Source organism: Daucus carota, chromosome 3, assembly GCF_001625215.2.
Source record: "Daucus carota subsp. sativus chromosome 3, DH1 v3.0, whole genome shotgun sequence".
Taxonomy (NCBI): Eukaryota; Viridiplantae; Streptophyta; class Magnoliopsida; order Apiales; family Apiaceae; genus Daucus; species Daucus carota.
This window is the reverse complement of record NC_030383.2, coordinates 24540641-24565686: the sequence shown is the minus strand read 5'-3', so window position 1 is coordinate 24565686 and position 25046 is coordinate 24540641. Positions and strand designations below refer to the sequence as shown.

The window sequence follows — 25046 nt, the reverse complement described above, 5'->3', positions numbered from 1 at the left end:
AAGGCCAGGGTTTCAGTCAAATCGAAGTGTGGGGTTCAGAAGGCCACCAGTGGGAAATAGAGGTCAGAATAATCAGTTTCGTCCTCAGAACCTGCAAAGATTCAATAATCCACCAGCATCGAACTGTAGATTTTGTGGGGGTAAACATTTTGGAACTTGTAAGATGAACGTGACTTGTTACAAGTGTAACAAAAAGGGACATTATGCGGGGGAGTGTAATAGTCAGGCACCGAACCCAATGCCAGGAACGCAGTGCTTTAGGTGTGGAAAGACAGGCCATATGTTTAAGAATTGTCCATCATCGGGGGCAATGGGAAATATTCCAAGGATATCGGGACCTTCAGCGCAGAATGCACCAAGAATAGCTGGACCATCTAACCAGAACCAGCCCAAAGCCAGAACCTTCAACATGACTATGAAGGATGCAGTGCAGAGTTCAGACGTGGTTGCAGGTACGCTTCCCGTGAACTCCATAAATGCTAAAGTATTAATTGATTCTGGAGCTACAAGATCTTTTGTTTCTAAGGATATTATTGATAAATTGAATTGTGAAGTTCGACCTTTAGAACCAGCATTAGTAATCGAGTTAGCTAATAAGGATCGAGTTATGGCCGATCAGATTTGTCCAGGATGTGACATTATTATAGCAGGACATCATTTTTCTGCCAACTTAATACCTTTTAAGTTAGGAGAATTTGACGTCATCTTAGGAATGGATTGGTTGTCGGAGAATAACGCTCAGATTGATTGCAAACATCAAAGAGTGAAGTTGCAAACGGCGGATAAGAAAAAGGTGACTTTTCAAGGAAATCGACAGGTTAAGAAATTTCTTACCATTACACAAGCCAAGAGATTATTACGCCAGAATTGTGAGGCCTACTTAGCCAATGTCATAGATACCAACCGAGAAGTTCCACCTATAGAAGCCATTCCAATAGTTAATGAATTTCCAGATGTCTTTCCAGATGAACTACCAGGATTACCTCCAGACAGAGAAGTTCAATTTGCTATTGATCTAGCACCAGGAACAGAACCAGTATCAAAGGCACCTTATAGGATGGCCCCCGTAGAAATGAAAGAATTAGCAACTCAAATTCAGGATCTTTTGGAGAAGGGAGTAATAAGACCCAGTATATCCCCGTGGGGCGCACCAGTATTATTTGTTAAGAAGAAGGATGGTAGCATGAGGTTGTGCATTGATTATCGTGAGCTCAACAAGTTGACTATTAAGAACCGGTATCCCTTACCAAGAATCGACGATTTATTCGACCAGCTTAAAGGAGCCGTATGGTTTTCTAAAATTGATTTAAGATCTGGCTATCATCAGTTGAAGATAAAGCCTGAAGATATTCCAAAGACTTCTTTTAGAACAAGGTACGGTCATTTTGAGTTCTTAGTAATGGCGTTTGGATTAACGAATGCACCAGCAGCTTTTATGGCACTCATGAACAAGGTTTTTAAGAAGTATTTGGATAAGTTCGTGATTGTGTTCATCGACGACATTTTAATATATTCAAAAACAAAAGAGGAGCATGCTGAACATTTGAAATTAGCATTGGAGGTCTTGAGAAAAGAGAAATTGTATGCCAAGTTTTCTAAGTGTGAGTTTTGGTTACAAGAAGTACAATTTCTTGGGCATGTGATTAGTAATGAAGGTATCAAAGTAGATCCAGCAAAGATTGAGGCAATTATGAATTGGGAAAGACCAAAGACACCCACTGAAGTTAGAAGTTTTATGGGATTAGCTGGATACTACCGGAGGTTTGTTAAAGATTTTTCTAAGATCGCGACACCGTTGACAAAGTTGACTCGAAAGAATGAGAAATGTATATGGAATGATCAATGTGAAGAAAGTTTCCAAGAGTTGAAGAAAAGGTTAGTAACAGCACCAGTATTGGTTCTACCTGAGGAAAAAGGGGACTTTGTAATTTACAGTGATGCTTCTCACAAAGGATTGGGATGTGTTTTAATGCAACATGGAAAGGTTATTGCTTATGCGTCTAGACAATTGAGACCACATGAACAGAAGTATCCAACACATGACTTGGAACTGGCTGCAATAGTATTCGCACTTAAGATTTGGAGACATTATTTATATGGAGAGAAGTGTGAGATCTATACAGACCACAAGAGCTTGAAATATATCTTCACTCAGAAAGAACTCAACATGAGACAACGTCGTTGGTTAGAGCTAATCAAAGACTACGATTGTTCAATCAACTATCATCCGGGAAAGGCCAATGTAGTAGCTGACGCTTTGAGTAGAAAGGAAAGATTGAATCTGTTAACCTCTTCTGAAGAGTTAGCAAAGGAAATGGAGAAATTGGAAATTGAGATTCGCACCCCTGAGTCAGCTAAAGATGTGATTTATACAATGACATTCCAACCAGAGTTACTAGAGAAGATCAGACGACATCAAGAAGAAATTATGAGCAATGAAAAGGATAAATTGACAGGAGAAGAAAAAAGTAGTCAAAAGGACGACAAAGAAATTTTGAGATTTTCTTCTCGAATATGGATACCAAATGTGAAAGAATTGAAAGAAGAGATTTTACGAGAAGCTCATAACGCGAGATATTCGATTCATCCCGGAAGCACCAAGATGTACAGAGACTTAAGAGAAAATTTTTGGTGGCCAAATATGAAGAAAGAAATTGCAGAGTGGGTAAGTAAATTTTATACTTGCCAACGAGTCAAGGCAGAACACCAGAGGCCTAGTGGGTTATTACAACCTTTAGATATCCCAGAATGGAAATGGGAACATCTTGCTATGGATTTTGTTGTTGGCTTACCAAGAACTAGAGCCAATCATGATGCTATCTGGGTTATTGTCGATAGATTAACGAAGTCAGCACATTTCCTTCCTATTAATGAGAGATTCTCATTGGACAAATTAGTTCACTTGTATTTAAAAGAAATTGTCGTTCGACACGGAGTTCCAGTATCGATAGTTTCTGACAGAGATCCTCGATTTAATTCAAGATTTTGGAAGAGTTTTCAGGAATGCCTCGGGACAAAGTTAAACATGAGTACAGCTTATCACCCTCAGACCGATGGTCAGAGTGAAAGGACAATTCAGACAATCGAGGATATGCTCAGAGTTTGTGCCTTGGATTTCGAAGGGAGTTGGGATGAACATCTACCCTTAGTAGAATTCTCATACAACAATAGTTACCATGCTAGCATTGGAATGCCTCCTTATGAAGCTTTATATGGCAGAAAGTGTCGATCTCCTATTTGTTGGGACGAGGTTGGTGAAAGGAAGATTTTGGGTCCAGAGTTAATCCAACAGACAAAGGAAAAAGTAGAACTTATTCGGAAAAGGCTAGTAGCAGCTCAGGATCGTCAACGTAAATATGCTGATCTTACTAGAAGAGACCTAGAGTTCGAAGTTGGAGATGCCGTGTTATTAAAGATATCCCCTTGGAAAGGGTTGTCCAGATTTGGGAAGAAAGGAAAGCTAAGCCCTCGTTATGTGGGTCCTTTTGAAATTTTGAGACGCGTCGGAAAAGTCGCTTATGAATTAGCATTACCTCCTCACATGCAACATATCCACAATGTGTTCCACGTGTCTATGCTGAAGCGTTATCTGCCTGATTCTAATCATGTGATAGAATATGAACCAATAGAGATCCAGCCAGATCTGTCCTTTGTAGAAAAACCAGTACAGATACTAGATAGGCGTGAGAAAGTACTTAGAAATAAGTCTGTATCCTTAGTACGAGTTTTGTGGAGAAATCCTAGAGTGGAAGAGTCGACCTGGGAACTTGAAAGCGAAATGCTTGCCAAGTATCCTCAGTTGTTTTCGTAAGTTGATTCTGGGGACAGAATCCTGTTAAGGGGGGAAGGATGTAATACCCGGGAAATTTTGTGATATTTTAATTATAGTAAATGACTGTTAAATGTTTTATCTGGCCATGTGCAATTATTGTCATTTTCATAAGAGCATGACTATTTTATTAATTGTTAATAAAATGAATTCTCTCACAATTGTAAATTATATGCTTATATTAATTTTGGTGAATAACATGATTAATTGCAATTATAATTGTTGGATGTCATAAATTGATTTAATTGTGGTATGTGATTAATTTTATAATTATACTTGTTTATCTCGAACCGAGTGAGTAGTTCAGAAATCGAGTCTATTAGAATCTTTCTAAATCAGAGTTACCCTTCTTGTTTAAAAATATTAAAATCCGTGTTTATTATATTACAAGATATTGTCCAATTAAAATTGCCAGAATATCTCAATTTTGGTATTTTTATGTTTTAGCCGATTAAAAATATTTATAATTCTCGTGGATAATCATTTTTTGATTATTTGCACTTTTAAATTTATCTGCACAATTTAATTTAAATATCTAAAAGTAATTAAAAACAATAATATTTTCACGGATTTATTTGATTTGGAAAATTTAGGATTTTGGGGTATTTTAGTTAGATATTTCGGTTATATTTTCAGGTCCCCGAATTTATTTATTGTTAAAACTTCAAATTTATTATTTATTGGGGAATAAATTCTGAAATAGGATAATTGTTTTAACCGATGGCAAGCTGGAGTATAAGTTCGGTGTACAGCGTTATTAATAAACACGTATGAGGGACACTAATTAGCTGCATATCAGTACACGTAGCAACTGAGTGGAATAAAAAAAAACAGAGTAATCATATTTGGCTTATGACTTCACCAGAGTAAACAGAGTATATCCAAAGAGGCGGTGTATCTGAGTAAAAGGAAATAGGTGTTAGGGTTTCCAATTTTTGAGATTGATTCGTGCAGGTGAGGTTTATGTTTTCATTCAATTATAATTACATAATTGAGTATATGCTTCTATGTGTATTGTTGATTGTTGAATTGGGGTTTGTATTGGCGGAGTAAATCGGAGGAGGTAGAGGGTTGGTCGGAGTTTGGGGGTTGTTGATGGGTAATCGGAGAAATAAGGAAGGAAGGTCGGTGGCGATGCTACAGACGGCGGCGAAGCCGTGGTGGGTCGCGAGAGGTGCAGCAGCGAGGGGTGGTCTCAGGTGGAAGGGATGAGGCGGCGTTGGTGGGTTAGAGTGTAATATCCGGGATTTCGACATGTATTTGTTTATGCCAGTATGCGAATATTTTGTGAATATTATGTGAATTAATTGTGAATTATATGTTAAGTGACTTGTTGAATGATCGTTTATGTATGTTATGACTTGTGAAATTATAATTTTTATATGATCAGATCAAAATATGGAGAATTTAGGCACTCATTTGGTAGATTATGGATTATTATATGATTTGATATTTGATTTAAGGATTAATTAAGTATATTATAAAATATTATTATTAAATTGATTTTAAACCCGTTTACTCGATAATTAAACCCCGGGGGGGCTTCCGGGAAAATTTCGCTGGTTTGTTATTTGAGACATTCTGAACCATTTTCGTGTTTTAACTTTTCCCATCTGGTGTACGGATTTACGTGAAAGATTTTCGGAACGATTTTATGAATATTTTATTATTATTTTACCGTATCGATAAACGTGTACGCCGGATATTTGTAACCCCAAATTATTTTGGCTAAAGCATTATACTCTCGTAGTTCGCGCCAATCAAAGCTCGGAGCCCCATAAGTTTCTCGTAATGTGTGTATTTGATATTTATCTTTAAAGTCGGTTCCGAACGGATCAGTTTTATTAATATTTAATGATTAAGAAGTGTATTTTATGTCCGGTATGATCCAAATGGGGGCCAGTTATTCGTAATTATAAATAGGATAATTACTATTTTATTTTTCATAATTATCATTTCAATACACGAGAATCGAGAGAAACTAGTTATTCGTTCTTCGCGTTCTTGAAGTTCAATCGAAGGTTTGAAGGCGTTATCGATCTCAGAATCAAGCATACAAGTAGTCCAAACGAAGGTATCGACGCGTAGAATCCATATCAAGTCTCAAAAACAGGTAGAGATTCACCGTTGGAGAGTAATTTGAGTTTGAAATTTCGTATGAATTAGGGTTTAATTAGGGCTTTTTGATTTTGATGTGGTTTATGTGATTTTATGCTTCCATGTTGTAGATAATCTTCTCCTGATCATTTTGGTATATCATATGTATGATTTGGAGTTCAATAACATGTTCAAAATTGAGTTTAATCATTCGAATTAGGGTTAGGGTTCTTGAGCCGAAGAACAGATTCAATTGAAAATTAGGGCTTTTTAATCCAGGAGGTAGAAGTGAAATTGAATGATACCATCATGTTTATCATGTTCCCAGGAGTGTGTACATGCCTTCAAATGTTATTAGAGGTTCCAGAATCGGCCGAATCGACGAGAAGAAGTTTCGCCGGCGACGGCGAACTTCCTCGAGTTTTTCCGGCCAATTCACGAACCTCCAGCTCGATTTGATGATTGATATAGATTCCTGGTGAGTTGTAGATGTTATCTGCACCTTGGGGTGGCCGTCTACGGCCTGGAACGCCGTCTCCGGCGTCGGGACGGCGAGAACTGTAAAAATTACAGTTCAGCCCCCTGACGTTTGGAGATGGTGAAAATCAGACCTTGAACTTTCCAATTTTTGCAATTTAGTCCCCCCTGAAGTTTTGAAAACTTGCAAATCAAACCCTGGAGTTTCAGATTTCTAAAATCAGTTTTATTTAATTATTTTTAATTTCAAAAATCATTTATTTAATTTTCAAAAATAGATTTTAATTATTTCTTTATTCAAAAACAAATCTAAATTAATTTATTAATTAACTTTAATTAGTAATTAATTATTATAATTAGTCAATTAATTTGAATATTAATTGATTAATTGTTTTAATTATTTATTAATTGATTTTAATTGATTTATTAATTAGATTTAATTGTTTTAAATGTTTTTAAAAATCCAGAAAAATAGTTTCAAGCTTTAGAAAATTATTCAAAAATATGTTGAAGGTTCGTTAATTGATTTCAAATGATTTCGAACCTTATTTCGAGTATTCGGACTTGTTTATTCAGTTATAAATTGATTCTTTTACCCGTTTTTATTCCGAAAAATGTTTGAAAATTCATAATAAATACCAGAAAAATCATTTCAACCTCAAACCTTTTCTGAAAAGCTATTTCATTGATTCTCTTATGTGTTAGGTGCTATGTGTTACTTGATTGAGATGTGAAATGCTTATGTGAACGTTATATGACTGTTTTAATCGTATCTTTTGAACCGTAAGTCGGATTTAAGTGAAACGAAGGGTAGATAGAAGCTTGTTTCGATTATGAAACAAATAGGATGACATGAGAATGAATATTGATAGATGAATATTCTGATTATCAGAGAAGGACAGGCTTAGAAAAGGAAAGCAGGTAGTGTTGGAGTGATTCTGTTAGTGAAAGCTATAGAGAGAAGTAAAGCTTCTGAATAAGGCAAGTGCTCTATTCTCAACTTGTACTTCTGTAAACTCCTTGAGTTACTGTTCTGCATATAATGTCGTTGTTCTGGATAGATTTAAAAATGCATCTGTTGATATATTGTGCTATTGATCCTGATTATTGATAAACCTTATTCAACCCTCTTGACACCTGAATTACAAACTTAACCTTGACTTTGGTTTCAATGGAACTTGTACCCATTTCTTTGAGACTTGGAAACACAAATCATTCACTTTGATATTCTTTCATCCTTGCATGACCAACCAGTACAAGCCTATATGTTACAATACTTCACCAAATTATACAATGTCTTAACAAACACCTATATTACTCTTTTGGAAGAAGGTTCACACGTATACACCCTAACACTTGAAATTCCTACAAGTTAAACATATTTGAAACCTCAAGCTATTCTCACTTACATTTTTCTCTCTACAAAACCTCAGATTAGCTTCACCATATATTTGATCTTTCTTCCAACCTCAAGACATTCTTCAAACATATGATGAGGATACTTAAACCTACTTCTGAATTATCCTTTGATCCTGATATGTATTGCTCCACTAATTATCATGATTCTGATTTGAAGATTTTGATTCTGTTTGATAATATTGCTTCTGTTCAAATGGTATTGATTCTGATTTATTGAGATATTGTTGATTTCATTATATTGTTAAAGAATTGGATTGTTTTGTAAGTGTGGACCAGATTCGTGGTCGTTAGGCCAATGCGTGCCTTGGATCCAGTGATAGAGCTTGGTATGTACCTGGCTCGGGGTTAGTGCGTGACTGATCAGCAGCCTAACCTTGGTTTTAAATAAAAATATGAATATCCAATTCTTAGCACTGCTTTAAAAGAGATTTGATATCCTGATTCATTTTTATTGATAATTGTTGAACTTCAGTTTATGGTTTATATTGCTTGCTGAGCTGTAAGCTCACTCTTGCGATTCCTTATGTTCTTTTCCAGTGAAGAAAGAGACTACTGTTAGCGAGGACCCACAGGCTAGCCATCAAGCTAAGGTATCAGGATGAGTGTTGGGAAGCCTTGCTAGGAGTTGCTGATAGTATAAACTTTTGAGTATCGTTGTGTGTAAGCACTACGTTTTATGTTTATAAGTTGTAAGATGATAATTGGGATTCGAGGTATTGTAATATAACTTAAGTTGTGGCTTGTTTCATACTATAACCTGAAGCGATCCGTGGATGTTTAGGGTCAATGCATATATTATTATGGTTTACAGGTTTATATTGTTGTGTGTGACCCCCAGGTCTATGACCCGGATTTGGAGGGTGTCACAGGTTGGTATCAGAGCTACAGGTTATGAGTCAATGAAACAAGCCTAGATTGTCGGGTTTGGGTAGAGGGATTAAGATTAGAAATGAGTGATAGGTAGATAGAACGTTGAGAGGTGAGTAATGGTGACTAACAGGTATTCTTATTATCAGAGATTCTTATGTATGCGTTATCTCATGACTTTCAGATATTCACGATGTCAGACCCTATCATTCCTCCATATCCCCAGTATTCAGAGACTACAGTTAACGGACCCCCACCCTCTCAGAGACTTGAGCCTCACCCTCCTGTTTCACCCCCTTTAGAGGATGTGTTGGCTGCAGCAGCAGTGGTTCCTCCCAGGGATATACCCTCGACTTCTTCTGCACCACCCCTTGTTCCTTATCATGAGTTTGAGGCGATGAGTATGGAGTGTCAGTATCTACTCGGACAGGTTAGAGAGCTGGAGCGTATCATACAGATGACGGACACTGGGAGAGCTGAGCGAGCGCTGAGGTATGAGATTGTAGATGTTAGGATGATGGCGAGGGCGAAGCTTGGTGCCATAGCTGAAGATCAGAGTACCTACAGTGATTTAGTGGAGTGGGCCATATGGATGATGAAGGAGTTGGATAAGCTTGGAGGTCCTACTTTTCCTTGGAGTTAGACGGTGGTAGTTACAGAGTGGAGGTACCATGTATATTAGTGTGTAGTGTGTAGTGTGTGGTGGTAGGGTAGTGTCAGCCGATTTTGACCTGATATAGACTAAGATGTGCTGACCAGTGTGTAGGTTGCTGTTGTGTTTTACTTTTGACAAGCGCTTGCGCTGATGTACCCCCAGCTCTTTATATATATTAGAACTTTTCTTTTTCATACTGTCCTTTTACTTTATTGCACCCGTTTTACTTACTTTACATATTACACTTGTTTTACATACTGCACTTCATATAAACCCTGTGATATCATTATACCCTGTTTCTTTCATTATTGCTCTGTTCTGTGAAGAAGCATGCGATTTATTTAATTCAATGATCAAAAATGTTTTCAAAAAGAAATATTCTGTTTTTCTAAAAACAATTGCTAAAAGTTTTGAAGGTTAAATAAACTGCTTGTTTCTTTACAGAGCTATGCCTCCTAGAAGACAAACCCGTGCAACCAACCCTGATGACAACAACAATAACAATAATCCAGAACCTACAATGGCCCAGATTCTACAGATCTTGGCCCAACAGACTGCCAACCTGACTCAGCAGCAGGAAAGGCAGGCTAATCCCCAGGTTACTTTCAAAAACTTTCAGTCTGTTAATCCCCCAGAGTTTAAGGGTTCAGCGGACCCTATCGAGGCTAGGATATGGTTGAAGGAAATTGAAAAGGCATTTATGCTAGTTAAAGTGAGAGATGAGCAGAAGACTGAGTTTGCTAGTTATTATTTGAAGGAAGAGGCCACCTATTGGTGGGAGTCTGTGAGAGCAATGGAAGGGACAGAGAATGTTACTTGGGATAGGTTTAAGGAGTTGTTTTTGGAGAAATACTTTCCTCAATTTCTCCAGGATCGAATGGAGTTACAGTTTTTAGAATTGAAGCAAGGGGACATGGCAGTGGCTGAGTATGAGAAAAAGTTTGCTGAGTTGGCTAGGTTTGTTCCGACCTATGTAGACACTGATAGGAAGAGAGCCAAGAGATTCCAACAAGGTTTAAAGGCATGGATCAGGGGAAAGCTAGCTATATTGGAATTAGATACTTATGCGGCTGTTGTTCAGAAGGCAATGATAGCGGAAACGGAAAGCGAAATGTCTCAGAAAGAGAAAGAGGGAAAGAGGCGTAAGCCAGAGCATCATGAGGGACAGTTTCAACAGGGAAGGTTTCAGAACTTTAACCCGAAGAAAGGGAAATTTCAGCAGGGGAGAAATTCCACTTTTAAGAAGCCAGATGTAGGTGGTAGTGGACAAGGAAACCGTCCAGCTATTGGAAATCAACCAAGGCCTCCACTGCCGGAGTGCCAGATATGTGGAAAGAGACACGGGGGAATCTGTAATAGATTGAATGTAGTGTGTTATAAGTGTAATCAGAAAGGACACTATTCTAGGGAATGTCAGAACCCACCAGCACGGCCCCCAATGATTCGAGATCAACCAGCAAGGAACCAACCCAATAGGGCTCCAGCAGCTGGGATAACATGTTTTAGGTGTGGAAAACCAGGACACATGGTGAAGGATTGCAAGGTACCAGCTCCAGGTAACCCTACACTTAGAATTATGGGATCCACTCCAGTAGTCCCAGAAGTTCCCAAAGCCAGAACCTACAACATGACTATGAGGGATGCAGTTCAGGATGCCGATGTGGTGGCAGGTACGCTTACTGTGAATTCTTTATGTGCCAAGGTTTTGATTGATTCTGGAGCTACTAGATCGTTTATTTCTGAAGATTTTGTGCATAAGTTGAATCGTCCTATAGAATTGCTTAATGAGGTCATGAATATAGAATTGGCTAATCAGGAACGTGTCCCTGTTAGCCAAGTTTATAGGAATTGTGAAGTTGAGATCTTAGGAAATAAGTTTTGTGCCGACTTGATACCTTTCAAGTTGGGAGAGTTTGATGTTATTTTAGGGATGGATTGGTTATCGAAGCATAACGCTCAAATAGATTGTCGTAATAAAAAGGTGATGTTAAAAACACCGAATGAGAAGACGATAGTATTTCGAGGGCAGAAACAGGTGAAGAAGTTTTTGACTATGATTCAAACGAAGAGATTGTTGCGTCAAGGTTGTGAAGCTTATATAGCATATGTAACTGATCAGAGTCGAGAATTTGTGAAGTTTGAAAATATTCCTGTAGTAAACGAGTTCCCAGATGTATTTCCAGATGAGTTACCCGGATTGCCTCCAGATAGAGAAATTGAATTTGCCATAGATTTAGCACCTGGAACCGAACCAGTATCTAAAGCCCCATATAGAATGGCACCAGTAGAAATGAAAGAATTGGCAACCCAGTTACAAGATTTGTTAGAGAAGGGAGTGATTAGACCCAGTGTATCCCCGTGGGGAGCACCAGTGTTGTTTGTGAAGAAGAAGGATGGTAGTATGAGACTATGTATTGATTATCGGGAACTTAATAAGTTAACCATTAAGAATTGATATCCATTACCCCGTATAGATGATTTGTTTGATCAATTGAAGGGAGCGAGATGTTTTTCGAAGATTGATTTAAGATCGGGATACCATCAGTTAAAAATTAAACAAGAAGATATACCTAAAACAGCTTTTAGAACCCGATATGACCACTATGAGTTTTTAGTGATGGCCTTTGGATTAACCAATGCCCCTGCAGCTTTTATGGACTTAATGAACAGAGTCTTTAAACCATATTTGGATAAATTTGTGATTGTATTCATAGATGATATTTTGATTTATTCCAAAACCACAGAGGATCATGCAACCCACTTAAGGATGGCTTTAGAGGCATTGAGAAGAGAGAAGTTGTATGCTAAGTTTTCAAAGTGTGAATTCTGGTTACAAGAGGTTCAATTTCTAGGCCATATAGTCAGTAAAGAAGGAATTAAAGTAGATCCCTCCAAGGTTGAGGCAATTATGAATTGGGAAAGGCCAAGGACACCAACAGAAGTTAGAAGTTTCTTGGGTTTGGCAGGTTATTATAGAAGATTTGTTCAAGATTTCTCAAGGATTGCTGTACCAATGACGAGGCTTACCCGGAAAGAAGAAAAGTTCGTGTGGACTGAAAAGTGTGAAGAAAGCTTCCAAGAATTAAAGAAAAGGTTAGTATCAGCCCCAGTGTTATCACTTCCAGATGAGCAAGGGAATTTTGTAATTTATAGTGATGCTTCTCATAAGGGATTGGGTTGTGTGTTGATGCAACATGACAAAGTCATCGCTTATGCATCCAGACAACTCAAACCCCATGAGCAGAAGTATCCTACACATGATTTAGAACTAGCAGCCATAGTTTTTGCATTGAAGATTTGGAGACATTATTTATATGGAGAAAAGTGTGAAATCTACACTGATCATAAGAGTCTGAAGTATATCTTTACACAGAAGGAGCTGAATATGAGGCAGAGAAGGTGGTTAGAATTGATAAAGGATTATGATTGCACCATCAATTATCACCCTGGAAAGGCAAATGTAGTGGCAGATGCTTTGAGCAGGAAAGAAAGACTGAATGTGTTGACGTTACCTAAGGAAATATATAGAGAATTCGAAAAGCTGGAAATAGAAGTTAGAGTGAGTGAACCTTCAGAAGCTGGATTATATACAATGATTTTTCAACCAGAGTTACTAGAAAAGATAAGGAAATGTCAAGAGACCGTAATGGAACAGGATGTTAATAATTTAGTTGGGGAAGAACTTTGTACCCAAAAAGATGATCAGGGAATTCTAAGATTTTCTTCTAGGATATGGATTCCACCAGTACAGGAGCTGAAAGATGAAGTTTTAAATGAAGCACATAGTTCCGCTTATTCAATCCACCCCGGGAGCACTAAGATGTATAGGGATTTAAAAGAGAATTATTGGTGGCCAGATATGAAGAGAGAGATTGCAGAATGGGTAAGTAAATGTTATACGTGTCAAAGAGTGAAGGCCGAACACCAGCGACCGAGTGGATTGTTACAACCCCTAGAGATTCCAGAGTGGAAATGGGAACATATTGCGATGGATTTTATAGTTGGATTACCTAGAACGAGGGCAAATCACGATGCCATATGGGTTATTGTAGATAGACTAACTAAGTCAGCTCATTTCCTTCCCATTAACGAAAGATTCTCATTAGACAAGTTAGTCCATATGTATTTGAAAGAGATCGTCGTTCGTCACGGAGTTCCAGTCTCCATTGTATCTGATCGAGATCCACGATTCAATTCGAGATTCTGGAAGAGCTTTCAGGAATGCTTGGGCACCAGATTGAATATGAGCACTGCTTATCATCCACAAACTGATGGTCAGAGCGAAAGAACTATTCAAACGATCGAGGATATGTTACGTGTTTGTGCCATCGATTTTAAAGGCAATTGGGACGAACATCTACCGTTAGTGGAATTCTCATACAACAACAGTTATCATGCAAGTATTGGAATGCCTCCTTATGAAGCTCTTTATGGACGTAAATGTCGCTCACCCGTATGCTGGGATGAAGTAGGAGAACGCAAACTACTTGGGTCAGAACTAGTTCAGCAGACGAAGGAAGTTATTGAAACCATTCAAAAGAGACTGATTGCAGCACAGAATCGTCAGAAAAAGTACGCGGATCAAGCCAGGAAGGATATGGAATTTGAAGAAGGAGAACCAGTATTACTGAAGATTTCGCCATGGAAAGGACTATCCCGATTTGGCAAGAAAGGAAAGCTAAGTCCCAGATATGTTGGACCATTCGAGATCTTAAGGCGCGTTGGTAAAGTGGCTTATGAGTTAGCATTACCCCCGCATATGGAGCATATTCATAACGTCTTTCATGTGTCAATGCTTAAGAAGTATCATCCAGATTCTAGGCATGTGATAGAGTACGAGCCAGTAGAGCTTCAGGCAGATTTGTCTTATGTTGAGAGTCCAATAGAGATTGTAGATAGAAAAGAGAAAGTATTGAGAAACAAAGTGGTGAAAATAGTGAGAGTATTGTGGAGAAACCCAAAAGTGGAAGAGTCAACTTGGGAGTTAGAAAGTGATATGTGTGAGAAATATCCTCACTTGTTTTCTTAGCAGATTCTGAGGACAGAATCCTTTTAAGGGGGGAAGGATGTAATATCCGGGATTTCGACATGTATTTGTTTATGCCAGTATGCGAATATTTTGTGAATATTATGTGAATTAATTGTGAATTATATGTTAAGTGACTTGTTGAATGATCGTTTATGTATGTTATGACTTGTGAAATTATAATTTTTATATGATCAGATCAAAATATGGAGAATTTAGGCACTCATTTGGTAGATTATGGATTATTATATGATTTGATATTTGATTTAAGGATTAATTAAGTATATTATAAAATATTATTATTAAATTGATTTTAAACCCGTTTACTCGATAATTAAACCCCGGGGGGGCTTCCGGGAAAATTTCGCTGGTTTGTTATTTGAGACATTCTGAACCATTTTCGTGTTTTAACTTTTCCCATCTGGTGTACGGATTTACGTGAAAGATTTTCGGAACGATTTTATGAATATTTTATTATTATTTTACCGTATCGATAAACGTGTACGCCGGATATTTGTAACCCCAAATTATTTTGGCTAAAGCATTATACTCTCGTAGTTCGCGCCAATCAAAGCTCGGAGCCCCATAAGTTTCTCGTAATGTGTGTATTTGATATTTATCTTTAAAGTCGGTTCCGAACGGATCAGTTTTATTAATATTTAATGATTAAGAAGTGTATTTTATGTCCGGTATGATCCAAATGGGGGCCAGTTATTCGTAATTATAAATAGGATAATTACTATTTTATTTTTCATAATTATCATTTCAATACACGAGAATCGAGAGAAACTAGTTATTCGTTCTTCGCGTTCTTGAAGTTCAATCGAAGGTTTGAAGGCGTTATCGATCTCAGAATCAAGCATACAAGTAGTCCAAACGAAGGTATCGACGCGTAGAATCCATATCAAGTCTCAAAAACAGGTAGAGATTCACCTTTGGAGAGTAATTTGAGTTTGAAATTTCGTATGAATTAGGGTTTAATTAGGGCTTTTTGATTTTGATGTGGTTTATGTGATGTTATGCTTCCATGTTGTAGATAATCTTCTCCTGATCATTTTGGTATATCATATGTATGATTTGGAGTTCAATAACATGTTCAAAATTGAGTTTAATCATTCGAATTAGGGTTAGGGTTCTTGAGCCGAAGAACAGATTCAATTGAAAATTAGGGCTTTTTAATCCAGGAGGTAGAAGTGAAATTGAATGATACCATCATGTTTATCATGTTCCCAGGAGTGTGTACATGCCTTCAAATGTTATCAGAGGTTCCAGAATCGGCCGAATCGACGAGAAGAAGTTTCGCCGGCGACGGCGAACTTCCTCGAGTTTTTCCGGCCAATTCACGAACCTCCAGCTCGATTTGATGATTAATATAGATTCCTGGTGAGTTGTAGATGTTATCTGCACCTTGGGGTGGCCGTCTACGGCCTGGAACGCCGTCTCCGGCGTCGGGACGGCGAGAACTGTAAAAATTACAGTTCAGCCCCCTGACGTTTGGAGATGGTGAAAATCAGACCTTGAACTTTCCAATTTTTGCAATTTAGTCCCCCTGAAGTTTTGAAAACTTGCAAATCAAACCCTGGAGTTTCAGATTTCTAAAATCAGTTTTATTTAATTATTTTTAATTTCGAAAATCATTTATTTAATTTTCAAAAATAGATTTTAATTATTTCTTTATTCAAAAACAAATCTAAATTAATTTATTAATTAACTTTAATTAGTAATTAATTATTATAATTAGTCAATTAATTTGACTATTAATTGATTAATTGTTTTAATTATTTATTAATTGATTTTAATTGATTTATTAATTAGATTTAATTGTTTTAAATGTTTTTAAAAATCCAGAAAAATAGTTTCAAGCTTTAGAAAATTATTCAAAAATATGTTGAAGGTTCGTTAATTGATTTCAAATGATTTCGAACCTTATTTCGAGTATTCGGACTTGTTTATTCAGTTATAAATTGATTCTTTTACCCGTTTTTATTCCGAAAAATGTTTGAAAATTCATAATAAATACCAGAAAAATCATTTCAACCTCAAACCTTTTCTGAAAAGCTATTTCATTGATTCTCTTATGTGTTAGGTGCTATGTGTTACTTGATTGAGATGTGAAATGCTTATGTGAACGTTATATGACTGTTTTAATCGTATCTTTTGAACCGTAAGTCGGATTTAAGTGAAACGAAGGGTAGATAGAAGCTTGTTTCGATTATGAAACAAATAGGATGACATGAGAATGAATATTGATAGATGAATATTCTGATTATCAGAGAAGGACAGGCTTAGAAAAGGAAAGCAGGTAGTGTTGGAGTGATTCTGTTAGTGAAAGCTATAGAGAGAAGTAAAGCTTCTGAATAAGGCAAGTGCTCTATTCTCAACTTGTACTTCTGTAAACTCCTTGAGTTACTGTTCTGCATATAATGTCGTTGTTCTGGATAGATTTAAAAATGCATCTGTTGATATATTGTGCTATTGATCCTGATTATTGATAAACCTTATTCAACCCTCTTGACACCTGAATTACAAACTTAACCTTGACTTTGGTTTCAATGGAACTTGTACCCATTTCTTTGAGACTTGGAAACACAAATCATTCACTTTGATATTCTTTCATCCTTGCATGACCAACCAGTACAAGCCTATATGTTACAATACTTCACCAAATTATACAATGTCTTAACAAACACCTATATTACTCTTTTGGAAGAAGGTTCACACGTATACACCCTAACACTTGAAATTCCTACAAGTTAAACATATTTGAAACCTCAAGCTATTCTCACTTACATTTTTCTCTCTACAAAACCTCAGATTAGCTTCACCATATATTTGATCTTTCTTCCAACCTCAAGACATTCTTCAAACATATGATGAGGATACTTAAACCTACTTCTGAATTATCCTTTGATCCTGATATGTATTGCTCCACTAATTATCATGATTCTGATTTGAAGATTTTGATTCTGTTTGATAATATTGCTTCTGTTCAAATGGTATTGATTCTGATTTATTGAGATATTGTTGATTTCATTATATTGTTAAAGAATTGGATTGTTTTGTAAGTGTGGACCAGATTCGTGGTCGTTAGGCCAATGCGTGCCTTGGATCCAGTGATAGAGCTTGGTATGTACCTGGCTCGGGGTTAGTGCGTGACTGATCAACAGCCTAACCTTGGTTTTAAATAAAATATGAATATCCAATTCTTAGCACTGCTTTAAAAGAGATTTGATATCCTGATTCATTTTTATTGATAATTGTTGAACTTCAGTTTATGGTTTATATTGCTTGCTGAGCTGTAAGCTCACTCTTGCGATTCCTTATGTTCTTTTCCAGTGAAGAAAGAGACTACTGTTAGCGAGGACCCACAGGCTAGCCATCAAGCTAAGGTATCAGGATGAGTGTTGGGAAGCCTTGCTAGGAGTTGCTGATAGTATAAACTTTTGAGTATCGTTGTGTGTAAGCACTACGTTTTATGTTTATAAGTTGTAAGATGATAATTGGGATTCGAGGTATTGTAATATAACTTAAGTTGTGGCTTGTTTCATACTATAACCTGAAGCGATCCGTGGATGTTTAGGGTCAATGCATATATTATTATGGTTTACAGGTTTATATTGTTGTGTGTGACCCCCAGGTCTATGACCCGGATTTGGAGGGTGTCACATAGAGAGGCGTCACAGTTCACCCGTTGTGGGGTAAGGCGGAGTGGCTGCGGAGTTGGGCAGCGACTCGTCGACGGCGAAGAGGGATTCGCCGGAAATGGAGATGGGCGGCTGTAACAGCGCCCCCATGGAGGCTAGTCGAGGGGCTGAGAGAGAGAGAAAGAGAGAGAGAGAGAGAGAGAGAGAGAGAGAGAGAGAGAGAGAGAGAGAGAGAGAGAGAGAGAGAAAGGGAGGAAGAGAGGGGCTGTGGTGATGTTGGACCGGAGTCCGGCGGCGTTCCGGCGGCAGTCCGGTGTGGCAGCAGGGGCTGTGTTTTCAAAACAGAGGAGGAACAAAAAAATGAATTAATTTGATTATATTATTGCTTCTATTATTATTGTTAAATAATTGACAATGATAATATTAATAATAATATTAATGAAGTTAATTCTTATTTTTGAATGATTATCTTGAGATGTATCAAAGTGTATTACTACTATTGTTGTATTGATATTATTTATATAAATCAATTCCCAGATTAATATTTCGTTAGATTGCTAAATGATAACCTGCTTAAATGTTAACTGGTGACTTGGTGGTCAAATTGGATTGCTAATTATTGATCGATCTTTTATTAAAAAGCATGAGCATATTGTCTAGTCCACCAGGAGTTGATTAGTTAATTTTAGTTAGATTCATAACTGAAATGAATACCTGTACTAGACCAACACGTGGTACGTGACGACATAAATCATATATTATTATGTGCAATGCTTGCTATATGATACGTGAAAAATGTGACAATACCATGATTAGTATAATCGATTGGGTAGTTTATATTAAAAACGAGACGTATAGTTACGTCAAGTGAATGGAACCAAGTGATTGAATCAATAATTTTGATTTATAGATTCAAGAGTTGTTCGTGACTCCAAGTTTTAAAGCAAGTGACAGTAGAGTTCAGCAAAGGCAAGTATTTCTATTCTTCTCTTATTTATTAAGAGCAAGTGATTTATTCCACAACTTTTAATTATTGCCAATGCAATTATTATATTCTGTATTTCAATTCATAGAATATCATATGCTTGGGATTTAATTGTTGTTCAATATTCATACACCATACAGATACTCAAATAATGATTGAATTCAATACATTCCAATGATTGAATTCACTACATTCTAGTAATCATTCTACTAGAATTCTCGAATTACTTCTAAGATAGATAGTGGAAAACTATGCTATCCAGATATACTCCAAACAGTACCGAGTTAAAGTTCATAATTAGCAAATAACTAACTATTCTAGTTATGTTGCCATCAGTTGATATGATTACTCCGGACCATGTGAAATGGCGAGTTTGTTGATCGAGAGAGTTGAGTGATTCAACTCCCTAAGAAAAATAAAACGTTTTTGCGTAAGAGGCCGGGACGGCGGTCCAGTGAAAGGATATTTGGGTATTATTGAAATATGATAATACTTTTCTGCCAAAGGCCAATGTGTTGCCTTATATTTGGTACCTGTGAATTAGGACATGCTTCTACGAAGTGTGATCCCGTACTATTACACGTGCTGATCAGTTGTGATAGTACACCCGTCAGTGAAAGTTGAAATCAAAATTTTAATTTGATTACTTAAGCTAATATTGCTTTCGTTTTCCATGAGAGACTATTATTCCTTATCTTTTCCTTCCAGAAGAATAGCACTTATTAATGCTTTACATTTAAGCATTTTATATATATATATTGTTGAGCCTTCTAGTTGCTCATTCTTGCTTTGTTACTATTGTGCTAAACTTTCAGCCAGACCTAAGTATGCCGAGGATGCGCCTTACCGCTCGCAAGAGGGTCCCACTTAACCATCCACAGATATTTCGGTTCAATCTTCCTGCTCAGGTAGGAAGAATCCAGAGTATACATAGAACTTTTGGTAGTATGTAATAAAAATTTGAACTAGTCATAAAACTTATTTAGACTTTTGGAGGGTTTGTGTGGTTTACTGTAAAAGCTACTCTAGGCAGGTGTGTAGTGTGTAATCACATTATGGTTTTATTAGTGCTTGTTTCATATCATAAATTGTGTACGATCCAGTTGCATGCAGGGGTCATATTATTGTTTTATAATATTAGCATTTCATTCCGCTGTGCATATTATATAATTATGAGTCAGGTTGTGACCCCCAAATCGAGACCCCTGGTTTGGAGGGCGTCACACATGTTGTTTTCAACTTCAAACGAGTCTGGAATGAAGCTACAAGAAACACAACTTCAATCTAGTCAATAATGAAGCTACAAGTTGTTTCCGCGCTCAAACGGCCAAGAATGAAACTACAAATTAATTCCAATTTCAAACAACCGATGATGAAGCTACAAGTTGTTTTCAACTTCAAAACGAGTCTGGAATGAAGCTCCAAGTTGTTTACAACTTCAATCTAGTCAATAATGAAGCTACAAGTTGTTTTCAGGCTCAAACGAGTCAAGAATGAAACTACAAGTTGATTCCAATTTCAAACAACCGAAAATGAAGCTACAAGTTGTTTTAAAATTCAAACGAGTCTGGAATGAAGTTATAAGTTGTTTCCAACTTCAATCTAGTCAATAATGAAGCTACAAGGCCAAGAATGAAACTACAAGTTGATTCCAAATCAAACAACCGAAAATGAAGCTACAAGTTGTTTTCAACTTCAAACGGGTCTGGAATGAAGCTACAAGTTGTTTCCAACTTCAATGTAGTCAATAATGAAGCTACAAGTTGTTTCCGGGCTCAAACGAGCCAAGAATGAAACTACAGTTGATTCCAATTTCAAACAACCGAAAATGAAGCTACAAGTTGTTTTCAACTTCAAACGGGTCTGGAATGAAGCTACAAGTTGTTTCCAACTTCAATCTAAGTTGTTTCCTCCGGGCTCAAACGAGCCAAGATGAAACTACAAGTTGATTCCAATTTCAAACAACCCAAAATGAAGCTACATGTTGTTTTCAACTTCAAACGAGTCTGGAATGAAGCTACAAGAAACACAACTTCAATCTAGTCAATATGAAGCTATAAGTTGTTTCCCGGGCTCAAACGAGTCAAGAATGAAACTACAAGTTGATTCCAATTTCAAACAACCAAAAAATGAAGCTACAAGTTGTTTTCACTTCAAACGAGTCTGAATGAAGCTACAAGTTGTTTCCAACTTCAATGTAGTCAATAATGAAGGCTACAAGTTGTTTTCGGGCTCAAACGAGCCAAGAATGAAACTACAAGTTGATTCCAATTTCAAACAACCGAAAACGAAGCTACAAGTTGTTTTCAACTTCAAAACGGGTCTGGAATGAAGCTACAAGTTGTTTCCAACTTCAATCTAAGTTGTTTCCGGACTCAAACGAGCCAAGAATGAAACTACAAGTTGATTCCAATTTCAAACAACCGAAATGAAGCTCATGTTGTTTTCAACTTCAACCGAGTCTGGAATGAAGCTACAAGAAACACAACTTCAATCTAGTCAATAATGAAGCTACAAGTTGTTTCCGGGCTCAAAAGAGCCAAGAATGAAACTACAAGTTGATTCCAATTTCAAAACAACAGAAAATGAAGCTACAAGTTGTTTTCAACTTCAACGAGCCTGGAATGAAGCTAACAATTTTGTCCAACTTCAATCCAGTCAATAATGAAGCTACAAGTTGTTTCTCTGGCTCAAACGAGTCGAATAAAACTACAAGTTGATTCCAATTCAAACAACAGAAAATGAAGCTACAAGTTGTTTTCAACTTCAAACGAGCCTGGAATGAAGCTACAAGTTGGTTCCAACTTCAATCTAGTCAATAATGAAGCTACAAGTTGTTTCCGGGCTCAAACGAGTCAAGAATGAAACTACAAGTCGATTCCAATTTTAAACAACCGAAAATGAAGCTACAAGTTGTTTTCAACTTCAAACGAGTCTGGAATGAAGCTACAAGTTGTTTCCAACTTCAATCTAGTCAATAATGAAGCTACAAGTTTTTCCGGGCTCAAACGAGTCAAGAATGAAACTACAAGTTGATTCCTATTTCAAACAACCGAAAATGAAGTTACAAGTTGTTTTCAACTTCAAACGAGTCTGGAATGAAGCTACAAGTTTTTTCTGGGCTCAAACGAGTCAAGAATGAAACTACAAATTAATTCCAATTTCAAACAACGAAAATGAAGCTACAAGTTGTTTTCAACTTCAAACGAGTTAGGAATGAAGCTACAAGTTTTTTACAACTTCAATCTAGTCAATAATGAAGCTACAAGTTGTTTCCGGGCTCAAACGAGTCAAGAATGAAACTACAAGTTGATTCCAATTTCAAACAACCGAAAATGAAGCTACAAGTTGTTTTCAAACTTCAAACGAGCCTGGAATGAAGCTACAAGTTGTTTCCAACTTCAATCCAGTCAATAATGAAGCTACAAGTTGTTTCTGGGCTCAACGAGTCAAGAATGAAACTACAAGTTGATTCCAATTTCAAACAACAGAAAATGAAGCTACAAGTTGTTTTCAACTTCAAACGAGCCTAGAATGAAGCTACAAGTTGGTTCCAACTTCAATCTAGTCAATAATGAAGCTACAAGTTGTTTCCGGGCTCAAACGAGCCAAGAATGAAACTACAAGTTGATTCCAATTTCAAACAACCCAAAATGAAGCTACATGTTGTTTTCAACTTCAAACGAGTCTGGAATGAAGCTACAAGAAACACAACTTCAATCTAGTCAATAATGAAGCTATAAGTTGTTTCCGGGCTCAAACGAGTCAAGAATGAAACTACAAGTTGATTCCAATTTCAAACAACCAAAAATGAAGCTACAAGTTGTTTTCAACTTCAAACGAGTCTGGAATGAAGCTACAAGTTGTTTCCAACTTCAATGTAGTCAATAATGAAGCTACAAGTTGTTTTCCGGGCTCAAACGAGCCAAGAATGAAACTACAAGTTGATTCCAATTTCAAACAACCGAAAACGAAGCTACAAGTTGTTTTCAACTTCAAACGGGTCTGGAATGAAGCTACAAGTTGTTTCCAACTTCAATCTAAGTTGTTTTCCTGTCCGACTCAAACGAGCCAAGAATGAAACTACAAGTTGATTCCAATTTCAAAAAAACCGAAAATGAAGCTACAAGTTGTTTTCAACTTCAAACGAGTCTGGAATGAAGCTACAAGAAACAACTTCAATCTAGTCAATAATGAAGCTACAAGTTGTTTCCGGGCTCAAACGAGCCAAGAATGAAACTACAAGTTGATTCCAATTTCAAACAACAGAAAATGAAGCTACAAGTTGTTTTCAACTTCAAACGAGCCTGGAATGAAGCTACAAGTTGTTTCCAACTTCAATCCAGTCAATAATGAAGCTACAAGTTGTTTCTGGGCTCAAACGAGTCAAGAATGAAACTACAAGTTGATTCCAATTTCAAACAACAGAAAATGAAGCTACAAGTTGTTTTCAACTTCAAACAAACGAGCCTGGAATGAAGCTACAAGTTGGTTCCAACTTCAATCTAGTCAATAATGAAGCTACAAGTTGTTTCCGGCTCAAACGAGTCAAGAATGAAACTACAAGTTGATTCCAATTTAAACAACCGAAAATGAAGCTACAAGTTGTTTTCAACTTCAAACGAGTCTGGAATGAAGCTACAAGTTGTTCCAACTTCAATCTAGTCAATAATGAAGCTACAAGTTGTTTCCGGGCTCAAACGAGTCAAGAATGAAACTACAAGTTGATTCCATTTCAAACAAACGAAAATGAAGTTACAAGTTGTTTTCAACTTCAAACGAGTCTGGAATGAAGCTACAAGTTGTTTCCGGGCTCAAACGAGTCAAGAATGAAACTACAAGTTAATTCCAATTTCAAACAACCGAAAATGAAGCTACAAGTTGTTTTCAACTTCAAACGAGTTAGGAATGAAGCTACAAGTTTTTTTACACTTCAATCTAGTCAATAATGAAGCTACAAGTTGTTTCCGGGCTCAAACGAGTCAAGAATGAAACTACAAGTTGATTCCAATTTCAAACAACCGAAAATGAAGCTACAAGTTGTTTTCAACTTCAAACGAGCCTGGAATGAAGCTACAAGTTGTTTCCAACTTCAATCCAGTCAATAATGAAGATACAAGTTGTTTCTGGGCTCAAACGAGTCAAGAATGAAACTACAAGTTGATTCCAATTTCAAACAACAGAAAATGAAGCTACAAGTTGTTTTCAACTTCAAACGAGCCTAGAATGAAGCTACAAGTTGGTTTCCAACTTCAATCTAGTCAATAATGAAGCTACAGTTGTTTCCGGGCTCAAACGAGTCAAGAATGAAACTACAAGTTGATTCCAATTTCAAACAACCGAATGAAGCTACAAGTTGTTTTCAACTTCAAACGAGTCTGGAAGAAGCTACAAGTTGTTTCCAACTTCAATCTAGTCAATAATGAAGCTACAAGTTGTTTCCTTCCCTTCGGGCTCAAACGAGTCAAGAATGAAACTACAAGTTGATTCCTATTTCAAACAACCGAAAATGAAGTTACAAGTTGTTTTCAACTTAAAACGAGTCTGGAATGAAGCTACAAGTTGTTTTCCGGGCTCAAACGAGTCAAGAATGAAACTACAAATGATTCCAATTTCAAACAACCGAAAATGAAGCTACAAGTTGTTTTCAAACTTCAAATTGTTTAAACGTTTAGGAATGAAGCTACAAGTTTTTTCCAACTTCAATCTAGTCAATAATGAAGCTACAAGTTGTTTCCGGGCTCAAACGAGTCAAGAATGAAACTACAAGTTGATTCCAATTTCAAACAACCGAAAATGAAGCTACAAGTTGTTTTCAACTTCAAACGAGTCTGGAATGAAGCTACAAGTTGTTTCCACTTCAATCTAGTCAATAATGAAGCTACAAGTTGTTTTTGGGCTCAAACGAGTCAAGAATGAAACTACAAGTTGATTCCAATTTCAAACAACAGAAAATGAAGCTACAAGTTGTTTTCAACTTCAAACGAGTCTGGAATGAAGCTACAAGTTGTTTCCAACTTCAATCTAGTCAATAATGAAGCTACAAG

General features: G+C 36.8%; 1 protein-coding gene and 1 long non-coding RNA gene across 2 annotated transcripts; both read left to right on the top strand.

Moving 5' to 3' along the window:
• Positions 1-9792: 9792 nt before the first annotated feature.
• Positions 9793-11799, top strand: LOC135151431 (uncharacterized). The gene has a single exon (XM_064089880.1). It carries the CDS (start codon positions 9793-9795, stop codon positions 11797-11799), a length of 2007 nt encoding a protein of 668 aa, XP_063945950.1.
• A 7093-nt stretch (positions 11800-18892) lies between these two features.
• On the top strand, positions 18893-20150 carry LOC135151060 (uncharacterized). The gene is made up of 2 exons (XR_010289523.1): positions 18893-18983; positions 19815-20150. It is a non-coding gene; the product is annotated as an uncharacterized LOC135151060 (long non-coding RNA).
• Positions 20151-25046: the final 4896 nt, after the last annotated feature.